The sequence below is a fragment of the Danio rerio genome, chromosome 23, assembly GCF_049306965.1.
Source record: "Danio rerio strain Tuebingen ecotype United States chromosome 23, GRCz12tu, whole genome shotgun sequence".
NCBI lineage: Eukaryota > Metazoa > Chordata > Actinopteri > Cypriniformes > Danionidae > Danio > Danio rerio.
This window is the reverse complement of record NC_133198.1, coordinates 22,426,430-22,452,143: the sequence shown is the minus strand read 5'-3', so window position 1 is coordinate 22,452,143 and position 25,714 is coordinate 22,426,430. Positions and strand designations below refer to the sequence as shown.

The window sequence follows — 25,714 nt, the reverse complement described above, 5'->3', positions numbered from 1 at the left end:
CAGTTAAGCTATTAAATGCAATTAAAGGAAAAACAGCTCACTTTTTATTTTCAACTTTACTTGCAGGAATTTGGTCTGGAGAGGGCCATGCAGACTATGGTGGAGGCTTGGGATACGGTTTCATTTCATTATCATCCATACAGGGACACCGGTGTGTCCATCCTGTCCTCTGTGGATGAGATTCAGACCATGCTGGATGACCAGATTGTGAAAACCCAAACCATGAGAGGCTCTCCTTTCATCAAGCCTTTTGAAACAGAAATCAAGGTGAGATTAATGAGCGATAGGCATATTGTAGTCACAAAAATAAGTCATTTATTATTCAAAAATGTATTTTAGTTTTCTTAAAAAATCCATCCAATGCGAATTTCTAAATAAACAAAATAAATGTGTTTCTTTAGCAAATATACAGTATAAAGGTAAAATATGCATTCATTAAAACATTTAGATTCAAAAATAAAGGTTACTAAAATGAAATAAAAACCCACTTTAAGCTTGATGCACAAACTTTGTGTCTATGTAAAGGCTACAACATTTCTATTGATTCACCTATTTTATTTTTTATTATTATTTTTTTGCATGTTTTTGCAGAAGGAACTCAAATGTTTGAGGAAAAACATGTCAAAATCTCAATTCTAGTTTGGAAAACTGTCAATTGTCAGAGTAATATATATTTTTTAATTAATTTAGATTTTTATTTTGTTCACGCCAGGTCTGGGAGGAGCGTTTGATTGGTATTCAGGACACTATAGATGAATGGCTAAAGGTGCAACATCAGTGGCTCTATCTGGAGCCCATCTTTAGCTCAGAGGATATAATGAAGCAGATGCCTGAGGAGGGCCGTCTCTTCCAGATTGTAAACAAGCATTGGAGAGAGGTCATGGCAAACTGTGTGAAGGACCCAAAGGTGATGTAACATATTAAACATGTTTGATTAATATATATATATATATGTGTGCGTGTGTGTGTGTGTGTGTGTGTGTGTGTGTGTGTGTGTGTTTGAAAGGCTAATTGTCTTTCCATCTGCTCAGATTTTAGCTGCAACCTCTCTTCCTGGCTTGTTTGAGAAACTGCAAGAGTCCTACAATCTCCTTGAGAACATTATGAAGGGCCTGAATGCATACCTTGAAAAGAAAAGATTGTTCTTTCCAAGGTATTATATTTAAAGATGTTTCAGGCAAAAGTTTTCTTTTTTACAATGTTACAATAAGCCATTATAGATAGAATTTTCTGAAAGATTTAACGTGTTGTGTTTAAAATTGCATATTTCTCCACTATTTAGTATGTTAGAAACATTATGTGAGTGTATCCAAATTTATAGTCTTACACATATATGTATGAGTTGTACATATAATGGAATTTTTTTTGAGAGTTTTGATGAGTGGAATAGAAGTGACAAAACTGACCCCAATAGGTCATATGAAAATAAACACATTGTAGATAATTCATCCAAATTTCATACCATATTAATACCACATGGAAGAAATGTTATACCCGTTGTACAGTAAGTCAAATGTAGTAAACAGACAGTATGTGATTTCAAACTCACCAATGCTGGACACATTAGCAAGTCTTTTTTTTATTAATGGCAGACAGAAGTTTTGCCTAGGTAGGTTTAAAGATGTCATTACATTTCTGAAGCTACACTCTTGCTACATTCTTAAAATGTAATTCAATTAATTATTTATAAAACACAATATTCACAGTTTAAATTGAAACTTTGAATTCACTTTATTTTATTTTGTTGGTTTTGTTATTGCTGTTATTATCTTTAGAGTTTTTGCCTTTATGTATTTTTTATCTACTTTTTATTTGTTTTATTCTAAGGTGTTTCAAGTACAACAGAACAAACAAACAACACTGTCTGAGAATATTTAGCCAATATTTAAAATTTTAAATGCTTTATATTGCTTTATATGTTTTTGAAGTGTTTTTGTTAAATAAATTACAATTAATTTATTTTTTATTATTATTATTTTTAATAATGTTTCAAACTTACTTATTTCACTTATTTCCCAAAGCCATCTTTCTAAGTCAAGCTTTTTAATGCTTTGTTAACAACAAGTTTAAACATTAAAATCAACCTACATCATTTATATCATGATTTTTTCACACAGATTCTTTTTCCTATCAAATGACGAGATGCTGGAGATTCTCTCAGAAACCAAAGATCCCACGCGAGTGCAGCCACACTTGAAGAAATGCTTTGAGGGCATTGCCAAACTGGACTTCCTGCCCAATCTGGACATCCAAGCCATGTACAGCAGCGAGGGTGAGCGTGTGGAGTTCATCCAGCTCATCTCAACTTCTGAAGCACGAGGAGCTGTGGAGAAGTGGCTGGTGCAGGTGGAGGACATAATGCTGAGAAGCATCAGAGATGTGATCAATCGCTCCAGGCTGGTAAGCCTTTGCACAAATTGATGTTTTTACCATATTTCATTCAATTTTTTTTACTCTGATGTAATGTATTCAGGCTTATCCGGAGACTAAAAGGAGTCAGTGGGTACGTGAGTGGCCTGGGCAGGTGGTCCTCTGTGCTTCTCAGATGTACTGGACGGTGGAGGTGCATGAGGCCATCAGAAGTAGTGCTAATGTAAGGAAATCACTATGAATGTCTCTGTTCTCTGTGTGTCTACAGTTATTTATTGATCTGAGTTGTTTCATAGGGTCTTAAGAAATACTATGAGCAGTTGCAGAATCAGCTGAATGATATTGTGGAGCTGGTCAGGGGGAAGCTGCCCAAGCAGACGCGCACCACTCTGGGAGCCCTGGTGACCATTGATGTGCATGCCAGAGATGTGATCCTGGAGTTGATTGAAAAAGGTTATCTAGTTCAATATAATTTGCATGGTAGCATTTATATTTCATGTTGTGGAAAGCAGTTATTCTTTAACATTGTAAATAAGCTTATGTTGACAATGGATCTTCAATGCAATTATTTGAAGTCGTCCTAACTGTTTTTGTTTTTAACTTTTAATGTCCTTTTCAGGAGTTTCTAGTGAGACAGATTTCCAGTGGCTTGCACAGCTACGTTACTATTGGGCGAATGACAATGTCCGTGTCCGCATTATAAACTGCGATGTCAAGTATGCTTATGAGTACCTTGGAAACTCCCCTCGCCTGGTCATCACGCCGCTAACAGACAGATGCTACCGAACTCTGGTAAATTAAAAATATATTTTATACTATTATTTTCAACTTACTAGTATACAGAAAACATTCAGCTGTGGCAATTTAGTATGTAAGTCTGAAACTAATCATGTCATTGTTTTGAAATTGAATGATTTCTAAAATCTGACTTATTGTTCTGTTACAAAGATTGGAGCATTTTACTTAAACTTGGGTGGAGCTCCTGAGGGGCCTGCAGGCACAGGCAAAACCGAGACCACCAAAGATCTGGCCAAAGCCCTTGCAGTGCAGTGTGTGGTGTTTAACTGCTCAGATGGTCTTGATTACCTGGCCATGGGGAAGGTGAGAGTTTTTATTTTCAAACTGGAATTCAGTTCTTCAGCACAGATCTAAAACTACCCAGAAGCCGTGTAACTGTATTATTCAGAGACTTTTGTTATTAGTGGTCATTAAGTACAGCCACAAATGTATTGGTTATGTTTGCACTCATGTAAACATCAATTACTAGAGAATGAATGTGATTTAATAACCCAATATACTAATGGTGTAGTAGTTATTTTTTTCATTTTTAATTAGAAGTAAAAAACTGTTAGAACTACCTTTGCAAACATTATTATATAATGATGACAAGATCCTAAGACTGTCCCAGTCCTTCATAATAGTCTGTAGGCTTTCTTTAACAACTCATTTAGTCAGATAAGTTTTATTACTAGGTATTATTCCAGTTTAGTCAATTTAATTTGGTTTATACAGACACGTAGGGCCCTATCAAACACCTGGCGCAATGCGGTGCAAGGCACGACGCAATTGTTGTTTGCTAGTTTCAGCTCGACGCAAGAGTCATTTTGACGTTTGGCACCACGCTGTTTAAATAGCAAATGCAATTGCGCTCATATGTGCGCCTGTCATGATGGTCAGTGACCACCGGAGGGCGCTGTAGTTCACAGACTTTGAGAATTGACTACAGCGCCCAAAAGACTACAAGTTCATACATACCATGCGCATTACACCCGGTCCACGTACACTGATTGGCTCACAGCTGTTCCTGTTTCCTGTTAATTTCCTGGACTATTTATACAACCATTTCACCTCTGTTTGTCACTGCGTCGTTTGTCCATCTTGTCTCCGTGTGCCTGTAAGTTTAGAGTTTCTGATTCCTGAGCCCTGTCTCTGTTTTGTGTTTCTTTTTTTATTGTTTATTTGTACTTTGCACTTGGAACACCTTGTTTTTCTGTTTGATGCACATTTTAATTAAAACTGCACTTGGATCCGCAACTTTTTGTTCCTGTTTGATCTTGCTAACGTGACAGAACGACGCAGGCACATTATGGATCCAGCAGACAATAGCATCATGCTGTTAAAACAAGGTAACCGCTCAATAGAGCGTTATATAAAGGAGTTTTTGGAGCTAGCCCCGAAGAGCTCTCACAGTGATCTTTTGCTGATGATGTTTTTCCGGGGAGGACTTTTGGAACCAGTTCGTTCCCTCATGCCACCATACGAGGACGACTGGAACCTTTATCGTTTTATTGAGGTGGCCTTATTAATCTCCGGCTCCCCTCTCTCTGTTGCCCTGAAGGAGGAGAACCCTCAGGAGGGCGGTCTGAGTGTAGGGCAACAGAGAGGGATATTTTCAGGGCCGGCTGATGTATCTATGGGAAGGAGGAGAGAGGCTGGGTTGGAGTTGCGTCCTTATCTGCGTCGGGCTGTCCGAAGATCACCTTTTTCTGAGCCTCTGGAGAGCCTGCTTGAACTGTGTGGAACCCCAGTGTCTGCTCCAGTCCCACAATGCCCGCCAGTGTCGGCTCCAGCTCCAGAGCAAGCTCCGTCACCTGTTAACTATGCTCTCCCTTCTCAAACCACCAGACGGAGGAGGCGTAGGAACAGGACTGCTCACGCCCCAGAAAGTCCACCAGTGTCGGCTCCAGCCCCAGAGCACCCGCCAGTGTCGGCTCCAGCCCCAGAGCGCCCGCCAGTGTCGGCTCCAGCCCCAGAGCGCCCGCCAGTGTCGGCTCCAGCCCCAGAGCGCCCGCCAGTGTCGGCTCCAGCCCCAGAGCGCCCGCCAGTGTCGGCTCCAGCCCCAGAGCGCCCGCCAGTGTCGGCTCCAGCCCCAGAGCGCCCGCCAGTGTCGGCTCCAGCCCCAGAGCGCCCGCCAGTGTCGGCTCCAGCCCCAGAGCGCCCGCCAGTGTCGGCTCCAGCCCCAGAGCGCCCGCCAGTGTCGGCTCCAGCCCCAGAGCGCCCGCCAGTGTCGGCTCCAGCCCCAGAGCGCCCGCCAGTGTCGGCTCCAGCCCCAGAGCGCCCGCCAGTGTCGGCTCCAGCCCCAGAGCGCCCGCCAGTGTCGGCTCCAGCCCCAGAGCGCCCGCCAGTGTCGGCTCCAGCCCCAGAGCGCCCGCCAGTGTCGGCTCCAGCCCCAGAGCGCCCGCCAGTGTCGGCTCCAGCCCCTGAGCGCAGCTCAGTGCCGGTCCCAGTCCGGCTCCTTGCCCTGCCGGCCCCAGTCCGGCTCCTTACCCTGCCGGCATCAACCAGACGTCTAGCCCTGCCGGCCCCAGCCCGGCTCCTTGCCCTGCCGGCCCCAGCCCGGCTCCTTGCCCTGCCGGCCCCAGCCCGGCTCCTTGCCCTGCCGGCCCCAGCCCGGCTCCTTGCCCTGCCGGCCCCAGCCCGGCTCCTTGCCCTGCCGGCCCCAGCCCGGCTCCTTGCCCTGCCGGTCCCAGCCCGGCTCCTTGCCCTGCCGGTCACAGCCCGGCTCCTGGCATTACCAATGCCATCCAGACGTCTTGCCCTGCCGGCACCTCCCAGGCGTCTTACCCTGCCGACCCCAGTCCGGCTCCATGCCCTGCCTGTTCCAGTCCGGCTCCTTGATTTGCCGACCTCGCTCTGGCTCCCTGCTCTGCCGACTCCAGTCCAGCTGCCTCCAGTCCCGCCGGCTCCTTGCCCTGCCGGCCCCAGCCCGGCTCCTTGCCCTGCCGGTCCCAGCCCGGCTCCTTGCCCTGCCGGTCACAGCCCGGCTCCTGGCATTACCAATGCCATCCAGACGTCTTGCCCTGCCGGCACCTCCCAGGCGTCTTACCCTGCCGACCCCAGTCCGGCTCCATGCCCTGCCTGTTCCAGTCCGGCTCCTTGATTTGCCGACCTCGCTCTGGCTCCCTGCTCTGCCGACTCCAGTCCAGCTGCCTCCAGTCCCGCCGGCTCCAGTCCAGCTGCCTCCAGTCCCGCCGGCTCAAGTCCAGCTGCCTCCAGTCCCGCCGGCTCCAGTCCAGCTGCCTCCAGTCCCGCCGGCTCCAGTCCAGCTGCCTCCAGTCCCGCCGGCTCCAGTCCAGCTGCCTCCAGTCCCGCCGGCTCCAGTCCAGCTGCCTCCAGTCCCGCCGGCTCCAGTCCAGCTGCCTCCAGTCCCGCCGGCTCCAGTCCAGCTGCCTCCAGTCCCGTCGGCTCCAGTCCAGCTACCTCCAGTTCTGCCTGCTCCAGTTCAGTTGCCTCTCCAGCCGGCTCTCCTAAAACCTCCTGCCTTGTGTCTCCTGCGGGATCATCCATGGGTCATCCCTCCCGCCCCTCCCTGGTGGTCCTTCCCACTGTTTGGGACTGATTCTCCGGCTGCACCCTGGCTTCCTGCTGGGGCGCCTGACCCATGGACCTACCCTGGTCTGACCCTCCCATCCCTCCCCTTGTTCCTGCTCCGCTTAACAACACCCCCCCCCCCTCCCCCCCCCCCGTCCCTGGACTGTTCTGGGAGCGTCTGGTAGCCGCTCTTTAAAGAGGGGGTACTGTCATGATGGTCAGTGACCACCGGAGGGCGCTGTAGTTCACAGACTTTGAGAATTGACTACAGCGCCCAAAAGACTACAAGTTCATACATACCATGCGCATTACACCCGGTCCACGTACACTGATTGGCTCACAGCTGTTCCTGTTTCCTGTTAATTTCCTGGACTATTTATACAACCATTTCACCTCTGTTTGTCACTGCGTCGTTTGTCCATCTTGTCTCCGTGTGCCTGTAAGTTTAGAGTTTCTGATTCCTGAGCCCTGTCTCTGTTTTGTGTTTCTTGTTTTATTGTTTATTTGTACTTTGCACTTGGAACACCTTGTTTTTCTGTTTGATGCACATTTTAATTAAAACTGCACTTGGATCCGCAACTTTTTGTTCCTGTTTGATCTTGCTAACGTGACAGCGCCCATAGGCTTTCTGGTGTAGAAAAGGAGCCGTATGAAGGCGCATTGCTGGCACATTGCTATTTTGATTAACTAAAATAGAGTGCACAATAGACCAGCTCAAAGCAGGTCTAAAGTCTGGGCGAGGCAGTGGCGCAGTAGGTAGTGCTGTCGCCTCACAGCAAGGAGGTTGCTGGGGTGCAAAGCGGATTTTTCCGTCCTTAAAATAGCAAAAGTGGATTCTGACACACCCTTAAAGGTCACATAGTTTACCCCTTTTTTATGATTTATTATTAGCATTAAGGTTCTTCTGAGTGTGCCAGTTTAGGTTCAGTTCAACACACAGTTCAGATGTTTTTATTATAATGTGTTAAAAGTGTTATTTTGTGTACACAGTTTGCTGTTTTAGGGGCGTGTAGCTTCACATGAAAATTAGTTTCAAATTCCCGCCCAACATATCAAGGGGGCGGAGCAAAGAGCTCGCCCGCTCTGTGTTTGGCAGCAAACAGGCAGACAGAGACGCTGCATGAGAGGAGCAGCATTTAGCCGTACATGTACGCCTCGGCCACAGACCAAGCAGAGTACACAATCATTTGTGTCTTTGTATAGTTTCTCAGCAAACTGTGTGCTAGTTTAAAGTGCCGAGCTTGTACACAGACTAATAACCACGCACACTGAAATAACTTTGACTGAGGCACCGGATGACCCGCGATGAGCCGCGACATGGCACACCAAACACAGACATTCGCATGTTCAGATGACACTCTGTGGTAGAGATCTGCGCGGGACTAAATATTGAATCCCGCCAGGTTCTTGCCCGAATCCAACCGCTCCCACTTATATTCAGCATTTGTTGTCCCACTACCCGCCGCACCCGTTCCCGCTAACGAGCGGGGGGAGAACAAAACCGAAAACCACCCAGCTATACGGAGTCTAGACAGCCTATAACAAGCTGTCTGTATAAACACACACACATAAGCACGCTCTTTCTCTCTCTCTCTCTCTCTCTCTCTCTCTCACACTCACACACACACAGACAGCAGCACAAAGGTCTCTCTCTCTCATTCGCGCGCACACACAGCAACAAAGCGACACTCATGTGAGGCAAAGGCGCTCGCACTTTACAGCTGCACCTAGTTAAGATCACACTCACAGGGAGCTTCTGTGACCTCGAGAAATGCAAACGGCTGAAGTTTAAGGTAGACGCAATGAAAACTACACGTTTGCAAACCTACCGAATGCTGATCTTGTGTTGAGCCCAATGAGCATTACATCTAAAAATAGAGCAAGGGTGTTCCTCTAGTGACACCACTTTGACTCACACGCTGAAAATGTCGTACATGAAACGACAAACTGAGGATATGGTGACACGCGCCTGTCAATCAATATTGGTGGGCGGGGGGACCGCACTCCTACATAAAGTTGCGGTCGATCTTAAAACAGCTCTATTTGGTCCCCCGTTTTTATGTTGTTAAATTGAAAAAAAAGGACTGGGTGTGTTTTTATCACCCCAATATGATGGTCTATACAATATATTTATACACATGTCTTTCCAGACAACTTGAAAAGTAGATTTTTCACCATAGGTGCCCTTTAATGCTTTTGCCCTTTGGACTTTGCGCCCAGATTGTCAAAATAGAGCCCTTAATCCCCTTTGTTTCATCAAAGATTTGACTATGTTAAAAGCATTTACTGAATACTGATGTTGTTTTAATTTTTCAAAACTGCTACACAAACTATCATATTATTTCCTAGTTCTTCAAGGGATTGGCTTCTTCTGGTGCCTGGGCCTGTTTTGACGAATTCAATCGGATTGAGTTGGAGGTGCTGTCTGTGGTGGCTCAGCAGATTCTGTGTATTCAGAGAGCCATTGAAATGAGACTTGAGTATTTTGACTTTGAGGGCACAGAGTTGCGCCTTAACCCCAACTGTTTTGTCGCCATCACCATGAACCCTGGATATGCTGGCCGATCTGAACTTCCTGACAATCTAAAGGTGATTTTTTTGTATTCTTGAAGTTTCTTGAACATCTGTCTCTCTGACATGACTAACTGTTTTTTTTAATGTCACTTAGGTCTTGTTTAGAACAGTAGCCATGATGGTGCCCAATTATGCACTGATTGCTGAGATCTCCTTATATTCATATGGCTTCCTCAATGCTAAGCCTCTCTCAGTGAAGATTGTGATGACCTACAGGCTGTGCTCAGAGCAACTTTCCTCTCAGTTCCACTATGACTATGGCATGAGAGCTGTTAAAGCAGTGCTGGTGGCTGCTGGGAACCTCAAACTCAAATTTCCAGATGAAAATGAGGATATACTTGTAAGTGAAGGAAATGGAAGAACAGTTAGAATATTAACTTGTTCTATTAACTGATACATTAACCTCATTCTCTTGATAGCTTCTCCGCTCCATCAAGGATGTCAATGAGCCCAAGTTTCTCTCTCATGATATCCCTCTTTTCAATGGAATTACCAGTGACCTTTTTCCAGGAATTTCTCTACCTGTGGCGGATTATAAGGTAGTGTGATATAATGTTATTAAATGTTTTAATGACATTAAGAGATTTCAGTTACGTATTTGTTTTTTATACATTAGTTGTTCTTGGAATGTGCTCATTTGTGCTGCGAAAACCACAATGTGCAACCTGTTAAAGTTTTCCTGGACAAAATTATCCAGACATACGAGATGATGATTGTTCGACATGGGTAAGTGGAGTTTTTCTGAATAGTAATTCTTAAGCTAATTCTATTTTTAGAAGATGTACGCCACACACACACACACACACACACACACACGCACACACACACACACACACAAAACACAATTCAAATGCAAAAGGTTTATGAGAGATTAATATTATAATCATTACCAATAATAGTCAATCTTCTACATGTACACTAACTGGCCACTTTATTGTGTACACCTTACTAGTACCAGGTTGGACCCCTTTTTGCCCTAAGAACAGCCTTTATCCTTTGTGGCATAGATTAAACAAGATACTGGAAATATTCCTCAGAGATTTTGGTCCATATTTACATGATAACATCACGCAGTTGCTGTAGATTTATTGGCTGCACATCCATGTTCGTAAATCTTCCTTTCCACCACATCCCAAAGGTGCTGTAATGGATTGAGATCTGGTGACTGTGGAGGCCATAAGAGTATAGTGAACTCATTGACATGTTCAAGAAACCAGTCTAAGATGATTCAGATAATTGGGTATGATATCCTGCTGGAAGTAGCCATCAGAAGATAGGTACACTGTGGTCATAAAGGGATGGAGATGGTCAGCAACAATACACAGCTGGGATGTGGGGGGTTATACAATGCCCGATTGGTACTTAGGGGACCAAAGTGTGCCAAGAAAATATCTCCCACACCATTACACCACCACCAGCCTGAACCATTGATACAAGGCAGAATGGATCCATGCGTTCATGTTGTTGATAATAAATTCTGACTCTACCATTCGAATGTCGCAGCAGAAATTGAGACTCATCAGACCAGGCAACGTTTTTCCAATCTTCTATAGCCCAATTTTGGTGAGGGTGTGTGAATTGTTGCCACAGTTTCCTGTCCTTAGCTGACAGGAGAAAAATGTGTGTGAAAATTCCAGTTGATCAGACGTTTCTAAAATACTCAGTATGGCCCGTCTGGCACCAACAACCATGCCACGTTCAAAGTCACTTAAATCACCTTTCCTCCCCATTCTGATGCTTGGTTTAAACAGCAGCAGATCGTCTTGACCATGTCTACATGCCTAAATGCATTGAGTTGCTGCCATGTTATTGGCTGATTAGAAATTTGCGTTACCGAGCAGTTGGACAGGTGTAAAGTGGCCGGTGAGTGTATCACAGCAAAATCCACTGAGTAAAATTTACTCAGTTTAGATAGTATTTGAAGTTAAGAAAACAATGAAAGGATAAATTAGATGATGATTGACATTAATATAAAGAAACACAGAACTATAACCAACTTCAGTCACAACTTTAGATGAAATTAACTGAAATATAATCCATTGAATCTCTCAAAATCTCAGCAGAGGATCCTTAAGCAACTTCATGAACAGCAGCTTTGCTTATTACCAGCCTGTTGGGTAATAGGGACCAAATACTCTCTGAACTGAGTAAATTTTACTCTGAGGATGTGTATGTAGTCTGTTGACTGAAAGAAAAAATATATATAAAATGCATAATTTTAAATCTTTAAACAAAACTTTTTTTGTGTTTGAAAGTTTTGACCCCCTAACTGAAAATCTATTTAGGGTCTTCCATAATTTTCATCAGATAATACGAGAACATTCTATAAGTATGACACATGTTTTCCAATCAGTATGGCTAAACAAAGTATGAATTTAAATATCTTTAAAAATAGGTTCATGCTTGTCGGAGAACCATTTGCTGGAAAAACCAAAGTACTTCATGTTCTTGCTGATACTTTGACCCTGATGAATGAGTCGGGCTACAACGAAGAAGAAAAAGTAATTTACCAAACTGTCAATCCTAAATCCATCACGATGGGTCAGCTTTTTGGCCAATTTGATCCTGTGTCACATGAGGTGAGAGTTTGATTTCTGCATCAAACAGATTTTAAAAGCTATAGTATATTTGTATATGCATATGTCCCTTTTATCAGTGGACTGATGGGATTGTGGCAAACACCTTTCGAGAATTTGCCTCAAGCGAGACCCCAGAGAGGAAATGGGTGGTGTTTGATGGCCCCATAGACACTCTGTGGATTGAGAGTATGAACACTGTGCTGGATGACAACAAAAAGGCAAATCAACATTATTTGATGTGTTCCTTCTCAGCTTTTTAAATCGGTTTGTGTATTCATTAATTCTTTTATTTCATTTTAGCTATGCCTCATGAGCGGGGAGATTATTCAGATGTCCAGTCAGATGAGTCTGATTTTTGAGGCCATGGATCTGTCACAAGCCTCTGTGAGTCAACCACAGTATTTGATATTAAGCACTGTTCACATATGCACCACTTCAGATTAAGCGTACTAGCAGTTTGTGATTTCTGCTATAGCCTGCCACAGTAAGCCGCTGTGGAATGATCTACATGGAGCCGTCTCAGCTAGGATGGACTCCTCTGGTGCTGTCATGGATGAAAACACTTCCTGACCCACTTCAGGCACAAGACAATTCCACTTTACTGCAGCAACTCTTCGAGTGGCTGCTTCCTCCCACACTTGTTTTGTTGCGCAAGCAATGCCGGGTAATTGTTTTATGTATAGTACTTTAACCACATCTCCAGTATTTTCTGATCTTAGATGGTATTAATACATACAGTACTTCATAGTATATTGCTTTACATGTTCCAGGAGGTAATTCCCAGCAGCAATAGCAATACTGTTGTGTCTCTCACACGACTTTTTGAGATGCTGCTGACTAGACCTGTGAATGAAGACCCAGGAAACAAAAACATGCGCACATGGATCATGGTAATTGTTCATTTTTAATTTGCAGCACTGTCCTTCAGCTTAGTCCCTGATTTATTAGGGTTTCCCACAATGGAATGAACTGCCAATTACTCTGTCATATGTTTTATGCGGCGAATGCCCTTCCAGACGTAACCCAATACTGGGAAACACCAATACACCCATACATCTCATTCACACACATTCATTCTTCAGTTTATGTGTAAAATGCTTCTTCTGTCCTATTGCAGGCAGCTTTTGCCTTTGCCCTGGTTTGGTCTGTTGGCGGTTGCTGTGATACAGACAGTCGCAGTCGATTTGACAAGTTTTTGAGGGAAATGATCTCAGGGAAGGCAGAAAACTGCCCCATTCCTGCTGCTGTGTCAAAATGGGAATGTCCCTTTGATGAGAAAGGTCTTGTGTATGACTACAGTTATGAGGTTGGCATATAGCAGTGCAGTAATATGATCATTTAAAAGATATTTCTTCAGAAAATAATTTTTTTTCCTTCTAATTAAGTTCAAAGGAAAAGGACGTTGGGTGCACTGGAATGAGTCGATCAGTAATGCACCATTAGGAGACAAGAATACTAAAGTACAGGATATCATTGTCCCCACCATTGACACTGTGCGATACACTTATCTAATGGACCTCTGCATTCAATATGGGAGGTGAGTAATTTGTTTTTAATATCTTGTCAAACATTCTGCAGCTCTCAAACCTTTTACATTTCTTTGCTTTATTAGGATCATCTTAGGTCAGAAAAAAAATGAAAATCTCTGTAAATATAACAGAAATTATATATATATATATATATATATATATATATATATATATATATATATATATATATATATATATATATATATATATATATATATATATAATTATAATTATATATATACACACACACACACACACACACACACACACACACACACACACACGCACACACATTCACCTTAAAAACACACTCAATTCAATTCATCAAACAAGAAAGTATCTGGAAAACGCACAATATCACATAAAGTACTTACACAAATGCATACAAACCATACAAAAAAATAAAAAAACTTTTACATGCTTAAAACTAAATGTTCAGTAAATGTTTTTCAATGTGAGGAATTGTTTACAAAAGGATTTTTTGACAACTCTCTGCAGTTGAAACATTGAAATAAGACATATTACATAGTACTTGAGACTTAGAGATGCGCAATGGTTAATTTGCCCATCAGTGTTTAGACTTTCAGCAGTGAAAATTAAACCACGCTGAACTGAACTTAACTGAAATTTAGCTCTACAATATACATTACAAATATGCTATAGAAATAAAGATGAATTTAATTGAATTGAATAAAATATTCCCCCCAAATTTTAGAACCACTGCATAAAACCATATCTTTTTATTCACCTTAAATGTAATTGTCAAGCTATTGTTTTTGATTTGTATTGTTTAATTCAGCCAACCTAATCAGAAATTGTTCTTACCTTTCATCTGTACTTAGGCCTTTGTTGCTCGTTGGCCCCACTGGCACTGGAAAATCTGTTTATGTGAAAGAAAAATTGATGAACAATCTCGACAAAGACCTCTTCCTTCCCTTCTTCATCAACTTCTCAGCTCGCACCAGTGCCAATCAGACCCAGGTATCCTCCATGGTGCTTTTTAATCACTATATTGTCTATATATATATATATATATATATATATATATATATATATATATATATATATATATATATATATATAATTATTATTTTTTTTAATGCTTTCCTTTAAATCATATTTAAAAATATGGAATATTTTTCCATAACACACACTTTGTTTATATTCCAGAACATTATTATGTCCAGACTAGACAAAAGGAGAAAGGGAGTATATGGACCTCCCATGGGAAAGAAGTGCATAATTTTTGTGGATGACATGAATATGCCTGCAAAAGAAGTATTTGGTGCACAGCCTCCAGTCGAGCTGCTTCGTCAGTATTTTGATCATGGGAACTGGTAAATTTCAGTACAGTATAATCTGTGGTTGTCTTTTTTTTTTTTACTCTACTTTGCTTTTATAATAAAGTATTATATTGTAGGTATGACCTCAAGGACACCTCAAAAATTACACTTACGGACATGCAGCTGATCTCTGCGATGGGTCCCCCTGGTGGTGGGAGGAATGCAGTTACTCCTCGTTTCCTTCGGCATTTTAACATTTGTAGCATCAATGCATTCAGCGATGAGTCTATGGTGCGCATTTTCTCTAACATTGTCACATTTTACTTGCGAACAAATGAATTCCCACCTGACTGCTTCACGGTTGGAAATCAGATAGTCAGTGCAACACTTGAGGTAAGTAGCAGGCTGAAGTTTAAATGATCAAAAACATTAATATTATGTATTATTATTGCAATTTAAAACAAGTGTTTTTTTTTAAATTCTACTACATTGTAATACATTCTTGTGTTGAAAGAGTTGAATTTTCTGTGTCACATCATTATCTAATATGCTAGTTTGGTTAATAACAAACATTTATTTATATTTTTATTGTCTGTTTCACATATTTACATTATTTATTGTTTGTCTGTTCTTCTTTATTGTCTAATTCTATGTTCTGTATTAAATAGGTGTATCAAAAGGCCATAGAAAATCTCCTGCCCACCCCAGCTAAGTCTCATTACACTTTCAACCTAAGAGATTTCTCACGAGTGGTGCAAGGCTGCTTGTTACTGAAGAAGGAATCACTTACAAACAAGCGAACAATGATCCGGCTTTTCGTCCATGAAATTTACCGCGTCTTCTACGATCGCCTTGTGGATGACCAGGACCGAGCCTGGCTCTTTACACTCACAAGCAATATTGTGAAGCAGCACTTCAAGGACAACTTTGACTCAGTATTTGAACATCTTAAAGATGGTAACAAACCTGTACGTGAAATGACACACTTGAAAATGTCTAAAATATAATCTTAATTTAATTAATATTTTCTTAATATTCTAAAATTGTAGAAATTTTGTTTTAAGAATATTTATTTATCATAAAACAATCTACTTTAAAGGAGAAAATAGTCTCTGTATTCAATATATTGAATCACCTCATCCTCTGAAAATAAAGATTTTTTTTCTGTTTATTCCTCAGCTTTGTGAGGAGAACATGCGGAACTTGTTATTTGGCGATTATATGATGCCAGACGTTGATGAAAGTGAGAGACTTTATGCAGAGGTTCCTTCAGTCGAGCGCTTTGGTGAGGTGGTTGAAACCTGCCTGGATGAGTATAACCAAACCCACAAGAACCGCATGAACTTGGTCATTTTTCGGTAACTTTTTTAAAAGCTTTTTAAACTTTAGCACATGAAATCACATACATACTGATCTTGTTAACTACAGTAGTGTTCAAATGGTTATATGTAACAAATTACATACATTTTTATTTTTAATCAGTTTTTATTGGCAATGTTTAAACAGCATGTAACAAAACTTAAAAAAAGACTTTACTCAACTTCGTTATTTGTCTATGAAAACGTGTAGACAAACATTCTTTTAAAATTTTATTATATAATATTATATTATTATGGCATCACCGTGGCGCAGTGGGTAGCACGATCGCCTCACAGCAAGTTGCTGGTTCGATTCTCGGCTGGGTCAATTGGCGTTGTGTGGAGTTTGCATGTTCTCCTCGTGTTCGCCTGGGTTTCCTCCAGGTGCTCTGATTTCCCCCACAAGTCTAAAGACATGTGGTACAGGTGAATTGGGTAGGCTAAATTGTCCATAGTGTAAGTGTGTCAGTGATTGTGTATGGATGAACCCAGTGATGGGTTGCAGCTAGAAGGGCATCCGCTGCGTAAAACAAATGCTGGATAAGTTGGCGGTTTATTCCGCTGTGGCAACCATAGATAAATAAAGGGATTAAGCTGAAAAGAAAATGAATGAATGAATTATATTATTATTATGTAAAATAATTTTAGTAATTTATATATTTAAAGATGTTGAGAGCCAATTAGGTACTGTAATCTCATTGTCTCTTGAACATTACATGTGCATGAACACAATGCAGTTGGCATAACATCTACTAGTGTCGCAATAACATTATTTACCACATATAGCAAATTAAAATTGTGTCATCAGTCACTCATCACGTCATTCCAAACCTCTATGACTTTATTTAGAATAATTTTAAATGTTTTGAAGAATGTTGGTAACCAAACTGTTTGGGTTCTCACTGTCTTTCATTTCATGATTAAAAATGTGAATGGAAGTTAATGGTAATGGAAATATCTGACATTGCTGATTGATTCTGTCTCTTGTTTGGCACAGTTACGTCCTAGAGCACTTGTCCAGGATCAGCCGTGTGTTAAAACAGCCTGGGGGAAATGCTCTGTTGGTTGGAGTTGGAGGAAGTGGCCGTCAGTCCATCACCAGGCTCGCCACTTTTATGTCGAATATGACTTTGTTCCAACCTGAGATCTCAAAAAGCTATGGAATGAATGAATGGAGAGAGGATCTGAAGGTATTGTAAAAATTAATATAATGAGCTGCCATTTTATTTTATGTATATTGTTTTATCTCATAGAACCCAAAAAGTTTTTAATGAAACTTTGCACACTCTTTTCCATAAAATGACAAATTTATGTAACCAGGGTCTGACAAAGTACAAAAAGCCCCAAAACATCATTAAAGGACTTTAAAACTAATACTACTACTTCTTTTGTACAATATTCCAAGTTTATAATACAATAATTCTAAAAAAAAAAAATACACAGCTTGACAGCCCCAGGACACGTTAAACTATGTAAACATTACGTTAGAAATCAAATGTGCCTGTTAATGGATATTGTGTTGTCTAGCGCCTGATGAAGAATGCAGGAGTGAAGGGCGAGAAAACGGTGTTCCTGCTCACTGATGCTCAGATAAAGGATGAAGCCTTTTTAGAAGATGTGGACAGCATTTTAAACACAGGGGAGGTACCCAATATCTTTGCTGTGGATGAGAAACAAGAAATTATGGAGGTATGATGCTGACAAATCCCAAGGTTTTGTGAAACATATTCATATGTTGAACGTTGTACTATTATTTTATTATTTGTTTTGTATGTGTGTTTTCTTCAGGCTGTACGTCCCTTTGCCCAGGCTGGGAATAAAAATCTGGAGTTCAGCCCTTTGGCTCTGTTTGCTTATTTTGTGACTCGCTGCAAGGAGAACTTGCATATAGTGGTGGCCTTCAGCCCAATAGGAGATGCCTTTCGAAACCGCCTCAGACAGTTCCCTTCCCTCATTAACTGCTGCACCATAGATTGGTTTCAGGTGAGATTGGAAAGGCCAGGAAAGTAATGGTTACCTTTTTTAGTGGCTCTGTCCTAAATAGCATGCTTCATAAACAGACCACAAGATCATATGGTGTCTCATTCATCATTTTCACATTAAAAACCGTGTTTAGGTGAGACCATGTTCTCTCGACACACACTTCTGTCAGGGACCACACTTTCTATGCAACAGATTTCATTTGGGAGAGGGCCAGTAATGAGGAATTTATGTGTTTAAAAAAAAAAAAGTTTGCCATGTAAAGTTATAGTTTCTCATCTTCTCAGCCATGGCCTGAAGAAGCTCTAGAGCGAGTGGCTAATAAGTTCTTGGAGACTTTGGACCTGAGTGACCTTGAGCGAAAGGAAGTCGTACCAATCTGCAAGACCTTCCATACCTCTGCTATTGATCTGTCTAACAGGTATGATGCTTGCATAGATAACATGATCTATTAAAACAGAAGTTCCTTCAAAAATGAAACTGAAAATGAAAAAGTAAAGGATGACAGAAAAAGGTCTTATGTGTGTCGGGCAACAGTAAAATTGGTAAATCTTTGCAGGTTTCTGATAGAGCTTGGTCGCCATAATTATGTGACTCCTACTTCTTACTTGGAGCTCATCGCTGCCTTCAGACTTCTTCTGACTCAAAGACGAGACACTGTTATGAGTGCTAAAAACAGATATACAAATGGACTGGACAAACTGGCTTTTGCTGAGTCTCAGGTAATATGTTGGGGATAATGAGGAAAATAGCAGATAAACATATCATAATACTAAATAATATTTTTTCATAACTTTGTAATCATGGATGAAGTGGCTGAGAAGCCATTTTAACACATTTGTTATGCTGGTTAGGTGAGTGAAATGAAAAAGGAGTTGGTGGACCTGCAGCCTAAGCTAGAGCAGGCTAAGATTGACAACACCAAAATAATGGAAGTAAGTGACAGTAACATCTAGCATTGTTTGTCATTTGTATCAGCCTTTATACAATCAATGATTAGATTTACAGTGTTTTAGTCTTATTTTTGATCAAATTTTGTTTGCTTGTGCAGGTGATAGAAGTTGAGTCAGTGGAGGTTGAGGCAAAGAGCAAACTTGTTCGTGTGGATGAAGAAGCAGCTACTTTAAAAGCCAATGAAGCCCAGGCCTTGAAGAATGAGTGTGAGAGTGACTTGGCTGAGGCCATCCCGGCTCTCGAGGCTGCGCTGTCTGCCCTGGACACACTCAAGGTCAGTTATGCATTTCACATACTGCTTTTCACATGCTAAAAAAGCAAGCAGACATATTCAAACACAGAGAAAGGACATGTACTGTGTGAAAGTTTTAGGCAAAGTACATGCAAATAAGATATATATATACATATTCAGTCCCAATTCTGTATGCAATGCAAATAAGACTAATATTAATATTAAACAGTATTATCTGTTGTCAGTTACTCTTTAAATGATGAATTCCCCCAATATCAGGTTTTCAAATGTTTATTTTATAATTATTGATAGTCCATACTTATTACAATCTCTTGTTTAATTATTATTTTAGTGATTTTTGTAACACCAGCTGGATAGGACTCCATTTTTCAAACTTTTAAGTGTGAAACAGTTGCAGAAGTGCAGTGAAGAGTCCCAAAAAAGAGACAAAGAGACCAAAAAAAAGTAAAAAGGGAGAAAATGACAACCCTGCAGCTCTTTTTACAATTGTGAATCTCATAATTACTGTACATTTATTCACATAAACTAATTGACAAAAGTCCTGTCACCTATCTAAGTTTTAGGAATAACCTAAAAGGCCTCTAATAACCTAAAAGGCCTCTAGATTATGCTTATTGTACCAAAATAAAAAAATAATCAAATAATCATGATTTTAAATTATTTGATTATTATCTGACTTTGCTGAGACAAAAGTCTTGTCACTTAACAGAAATAATCTACAGTATAGAATATGTGCAGTAAAAGAAGAGTTTGGACAACCCCATCCATACATCTCTGCAATGACTCAAATAACTTATTGATAAAGTCAAAGAAAGCATTCTTGCAGGACTCCCAGAGTTCATCAAGATTCTTTGAATTCATCTTCAATGCCTCCTTCTAAATCTTACCACAGACATGCTCAATAATGTTCTGGGGCCTCATGTACTAAGACTTGCGTGGAAATCATACTAAAACATTGCGTACGCACATTTACAGAGAAAAATTCAGAAAAAAATTTGAGATGTATGAAACACTGCGTACGCCGAATCCCACGCATATTCTTTTGTACATCCGAATGAACGTGAAACTGAGCGCAACATGCATGAGCACAAAACCCCTCCCTGCCTCCTCCCCCGTATGAATATGCTAATGAGTCTACTTTCTCAAAACCCAACGAAAAAGCAATGTCAAAAGCAAGCAAAAACTTTGTACAGATTGTGAATTGAAGGTGCTGCTTTCAGAGGTAGACCGGAGGAAAACGGTGTTATTTGCAAGTTTGTCCTCCGGAATTAACAACAAAAGAAAAAAAATAGAGTGGGGAGTGTTTAGCTGATGCGGTTAACACAGTTGGATCTGAACATTGCACTGTGGAGTTAAAAGAGAAATAGTGTGATTTATAGGTGTAAAATGTTGTAGAACTGTTAGCAGTTTCAGTGGTGCAGCTCGTAAGACCCATGTTAACATGTTTTGACACATTCGACCATGAACTCGGTTCGAATCCAGCGTCTGATGAACTCTTTCTTCTTTTTTTCCCTGCTACATATCAGATTTTGCCTACTATTTATCACGAGAAAGACAAGTAGGAATCATAAATAAGTCTGTGCATCATATTTTATTTGCACATTTAATGAATGGAAATGTTTCTGATTCACACATGCAGATTCATCTTCAGGTGGCGCCTTTATAGCAATGTGCGTGCGGTAGATCGCTCCCATTACAATGGGAAAACAGGCGACCACTGCAAATTGTGCTTTAATGTTTGGCTGGTCAACTGTATGATATGGAAATCTTATATACCTGCTAGATGAACCCGTCTCATACAGCTGCCATTGCGAGGCTCAAAGACACTTTGTAGAGAGGAATTTAACACTACTGCCTCTAGGAGTCGCCAAAGGAAATAAAACAGACACGCACAAAAAATGTGCGTACGCCAGCCATAAAGCTGGCGTGGAGCTGCGCACATTCCCACGTTCAGTTCATCATTAGTAAATCCAAACGTGAGCGATTCTGAGCGTGAAACCTGGCATACGCAAACTTTTTGTGCGTACGCAGCGTTGATACATGAGGCCCCTGGTGACTGGGCTGGCCAATCCTGGAGCACCTTGACCCATTTGCTTTCAGGAACTTTGATGTGGAAGCTGAAGTATGAGAGGGAGCGCTATCCTGCTGAAGAATTTGCCCTCCCCTGTGGTTTGTAATGTAATGGGTGGCACAAATGACTTAATACCTTAGGCTGTTAATTTCGCCATCCACTCTGCAGATCTCTCGCACGCCCTCCTACTGAATGTTACCCCAAACCATGATTTTTCCTTCACCAAACTTGCCTGATTTCTGTAAGAATCTTGGGTCCATGTGGGTTCAAGTAGGTCTTCTGCAGTATTTGTGATGATTGGGATGTAGTTAAACAAATGATTCATTAAAAAAAATCTATCTTCTGCCACTTTTTCAAATGATAAAATAGAAGTCAAGTTATAATTTGTTGCTCTTACAACTGGGATCAACAACAAGATTTTTGTCACATACTTTTGCCACTCACTGGGCAGTTTTTTTAGGTACAGTGTTTCAAATACTTAATAATAAAATTATCTAATAGCCAATCTCATTGCAGCAACTCAATGTATTTTAGGCATGTAGACATGGCCAAGATGATCTTCAACTTCAATCCAAGCATCAAAACCCAAAACTGAATATTTGAAGGGGAAACTGCTGGTATTTTCACATGCAACCAGAAACCTACAGAGATTCTTTTAATAGAAAATATAACTAATGAGCAGTTACAGTATGTGGGTGAAAAAACCTCAGTGTTGATTCAGGTCAGAGGAGACAAGCCAGATAGATTTGTACTGTTAGAAAAGCAACAGCAACTTGTGTTGATGTGTGATTTCAGCCTGCTGACGTGACCATAGTGAAGGCAATGAAGAATCCTCCAGCAGGAGTCAAGCTGGTGATGGCAGCGGTGTGTGTCATGAAGGACATCAAACCAGAGAGGATCAATGATCCTTCAGGAACTGGACAGAAGGTCAAAAGCAAGTCTGGACATGACTAGAGATTGTTTTGATAATGTTTTAGTGACAGTATGGTGTCTGTTCTAATAGATTCTTGACTACTGGGGTCCAAGCAAAAAGCTGCTAGGGGACATGAATTTCCTCAGAGACTTGAAGGAATATGACAAAGATAACATCCCTGTAAGTCTTTTTTGCAGTGTGTGTGTTTCATAACACTGGCTGAGGTATTTTAATGATGTTGTATTGTGACAGGCTCAAGTGATGCATAAAATTCGTAGTGAGTACATGACCAACCCTGACTTTGACCCTACCAAAGTGGTCAAAGCCTCATCTGCAGCTGAGGGGCTTTGCAGATGGATAACTGCTATGGAGGTTTATGACAGAGTGGCAAAGGTAGGCAGATCTTACCTTAATTTAACCCTTTTTCTATATCACTCTGTCTGTGTATCTAAACATCAATAAATAATTTATTATATTTTTAATTATATGTATTTTTGTAATAAATTAATCAACACATATATAATACATATATATGTACACAGTTAAAGGCAAAATTCTCCAATAGGATCTTAATGCAGACATGGATTTGCGTGCTGAGACTGTATATCTTGAGCTAGTGACGTCGCTGTGGGGGAAGGGGTGGGGTTAGGTGTGCACATTAAAAGGTGTGCATGCAGCTCACCTTGCAACCGCACCAAGTCTACATCCAGACCCCTCTCAAATTATTAGCCCTCCTGTGAAATTTGTAATATTTTACAATATTTAGCAATATTTAGCAGTTATGTTTAGCTGAAAGTAGATTTTTTTCAACATATTTTTTACTATAATAGTTTTATACTAATTTATTTTGTCTTTGCCATGAAGATAGAAAACAATATTTTACTAGTTATTTTGCGAGACACTAGTATTTAGCTAAAATTGTCAACTATATTTGGTCAATTAGGTTCACTAGACAAGTTAGACTAGTTAGGCAGTCTTTGGTTTTTTCCAGTTGTAAAATTGAAAAAGTAATTGTAATCCAGCCTTTGATCTTGAGAGTTTCTTGCCACAATGGTGTAGGCTATAAAACACACAGGATTCCTGTCCTAAAACAGCAATGTATAAACAAAAAAAACTTTAAATATAAAACAAATATTTAGATTACTGTAACTAATATTACAATGTAGACTAAATGAACAAAACACTATGAAAGTTTGGTTTACTTTCATGAACTAAAATTTGCTTGTTTTACCATCAATAACTTTTTTTTTTGACCCTTGAAAATATCTTTTGAGAGATTTATTTTGACACGCACAAACAACAGCAGCCTAAACAACAGAACATTCATTCATTCATTAATTTTCTTGTCGGCTTAGTCCCTTTATTAATCAAGGGTTGCCACCAACTTTTCCAGCAAGTTTTTACGCATCGGATGCCCTTCCAGCCGCAACCCATCACTGGGCAACATCCACACACACATTCACACACACACTCATACACTACGGACAATTTAGCATACCCAATTCACCTGTACCGCATGCCTTTTGACTGTGGGGGAAACCGGAGCACCCGGAGGAAACCCATGCAAACGCAGGGAGAACATGCAAACTCAACAAAGAAACGCCAACTGAGCCGAACCAGCGACCCAGTGACCTTTTTGCTGTGAGGCGACAGCACTACCTACTGCGCCACTGCTTCGCCCCACAACAGAACATCGTTGTCTAATTTTACCTGCAGTGCTTCTGTGAGAGGAAAACATTCTTTTATATAAAATCAACAAACAAGAATGTTTCACTTAACATCAAAATAAATAACCTCGTCATGTTGCCTTTCATTTTTCTATTTGCTCTATAAGCAATACTTGCATATGCTTTTTTATTTCACATAGGTCTATAAAATGTCATGGGATCTCACTCCGGTCAAACATAACTGCGAATTCGAAAATGAAAGAAACACCATTGAAAGGGGTTCCGTTTTGTCAAGTTTACCTGCTTTAAGCTTAATTGTTTAACATGTTTACAGCAGTGTCAGTGTTTAAAAAAAGAACATTGTATTGGCCTACTTTATAAGCATTTAAATTGAAACACAGCACATCATATGTTTTGGATAAATAGATAGATAGATAGATAGATAGACAGACAGACAGACAGACAGACAGACAGACAGACAGTTGGTAGGTAGGTAGGTAGGTAGATTTTAATTATCATATTTAGACCAAAATTCAACATTATTTTCTTTTTCAGGTGGTTGCACCAAAGAAAGCTAATCTTATTGTAGCTCAGGAGTCTCTGGCCACCACTATGGCCCTTCTAAACCAGAAGAGAGCTGAGCTGAAGGAGGTGGAGGATCGTCTGGCCGCACTGCAGAAGACTTTGGAGGAAAAGACAGAGGAAAAAGCACAGCTGGAGTTTCAGGTGGACCTCTGTGCTCGCAAGCTGGAGAGAGCTGAGAAGCTTATTGGAGGATTAGGAGGAGAAAAAAATAGGTTTCAATCAACTCCGTGATCAAATAGTACTTATCTTTGTAGTCACTTAGGCCCCGTTTACACTAGTGCGTTTTAGTTTTAAAACGGCGTTGTAGAATGAAAACGATCCGCGTCCACACTTGTGTTTTACCCAGCGTTTCTGAACTGCTCTCCGTCCACACCAAAACGCTGAAAACGCACATCACGTGACCACACACACACACTCTCGGGCAAGCGCTCCAGCATTTCTACCTAGATGAGAGCTCTGCTTGTCGGGCTGCACATCACGCATCTCCCGCTGGATCTAATCTCACTATATTTGCTAAACGTGATATTTCATTCATGTTGTTGTCTTTATCTGACGACATAGGCCAATTCCTTGACTTTGGTCATTGGAATCTATTAAGTTACTTGTTCACGGGTAACATGTTTTGGTTAAGCGCAAAGATAAGTTAATGATTAATCCAGGTACATTGACTGATCGCTTGCCTTTATTTCCTACAATGTATAAACTTATTGTATGTTATACTTTTATAATTATCGATTATTAAAACTGATTTTCAGCAAAAGAGAGGGTGTGTTTCGTATTTTCACTGAAATTGAAAGGAGGCAGTTGTTATAGGCTCCGTTTTGTTATAAATATCCACATAGTGAAGATGACGCTCATATATGCAGCACGACGCCTCAACATTTCTGCTGTCTGTTAAGTTGCTAATATTAAAATGAAAATAGGCAGTTCCTTAAATCATGTTTACATTTTATTGTTGAGAGAGTGAAACAACGTAGCCAAGGTGATGTGAATGAAGTTATAAAGTACACTGTTCCCTTTGAAGATTTACCCGTGTCCTCTGTATGTTTTCCATATCAAACTGAGAAGGGGGAGACTGCAGCCTTGATCAAACTTGCGAAGTCTTAACTTACAAGAAGAGGATGCGTGACTGAACTGTGTGGGCTACTTAATATTGAGGGAAAAGCCCCAATCAGATAGGCGAACGTTTGCAGCCCCGCCTCCGTTTTCAGATGTCTCCGTCTTTCCCCATCCACACTGAGACGGAGCAGCAGCGTTTTAGAATGAAAACGGCCTCTCCAGCGTTTT

At 40.8% G+C, this 25,714-nt stretch overlaps 1 protein-coding gene across 2 annotated transcripts in view; it reads left to right on the top strand.

Annotated features, from left to right (window-relative positions):
- dnah12 (dynein, axonemal, heavy chain 12) overlaps positions 1-25,714 on the top strand; it is a 52,602-nt gene that overhangs the window by 10,579 nt on the left and 16,309 nt on the right. For both annotated transcript variants that reach the window (XM_021469932.2, XM_073938802.1), the window contains exons 19-53: positions 67-267; positions 713-907; positions 1,032-1,153; positions 2,118-2,400; positions 2,474-2,593; positions 2,667-2,823; positions 2,990-3,162; positions 3,319-3,471; positions 9,031-9,270; positions 9,350-9,595; positions 9,675-9,794; positions 9,872-9,981; positions 11,651-11,834; positions 11,912-12,052; positions 12,135-12,218; positions 12,310-12,498; positions 12,605-12,724; positions 12,952-13,140; positions 13,220-13,371; positions 14,206-14,344; positions 14,534-14,700; positions 14,784-15,039; positions 15,315-15,614; positions 15,826-16,004; positions 17,002-17,194; positions 17,532-17,693; positions 17,793-17,987; positions 18,272-18,405; positions 18,544-18,706; positions 18,839-18,919; positions 19,036-19,212; positions 22,058-22,189; positions 22,266-22,355; positions 22,428-22,568; positions 24,398-24,639. In XM_021469932.2, the coding sequence (XP_021325607.1) occupies positions 67-267; positions 713-907; positions 1,032-1,153; positions 2,118-2,400; positions 2,474-2,593; positions 2,667-2,823; positions 2,990-3,162; positions 3,319-3,471; positions 9,031-9,270; positions 9,350-9,595; positions 9,675-9,794; positions 9,872-9,981; positions 11,651-11,834; positions 11,912-12,052; positions 12,135-12,218; positions 12,310-12,498; positions 12,605-12,724; positions 12,952-13,140; positions 13,220-13,371; positions 14,206-14,344; positions 14,534-14,700; positions 14,784-15,039; positions 15,315-15,614; positions 15,826-16,004; positions 17,002-17,194; positions 17,532-17,693; positions 17,793-17,987; positions 18,272-18,405; positions 18,544-18,706; positions 18,839-18,919; positions 19,036-19,212; positions 22,058-22,189; positions 22,266-22,355; positions 22,428-22,568; positions 24,398-24,639 (5,930 nt within the window). The remainder of the gene's footprint in view (positions 1-66; positions 268-712; positions 908-1,031; positions 1,154-2,117; positions 2,401-2,473; positions 2,594-2,666; positions 2,824-2,989; positions 3,163-3,318; positions 3,472-9,030; positions 9,271-9,349; positions 9,596-9,674; positions 9,795-9,871; positions 9,982-11,650; positions 11,835-11,911; positions 12,053-12,134; positions 12,219-12,309; positions 12,499-12,604; positions 12,725-12,951; positions 13,141-13,219; positions 13,372-14,205; positions 14,345-14,533; positions 14,701-14,783; positions 15,040-15,314; positions 15,615-15,825; positions 16,005-17,001; positions 17,195-17,531; positions 17,694-17,792; positions 17,988-18,271; positions 18,406-18,543; positions 18,707-18,838; positions 18,920-19,035; positions 19,213-22,057; positions 22,190-22,265; positions 22,356-22,427; positions 22,569-24,397; positions 24,640-25,714) is intronic.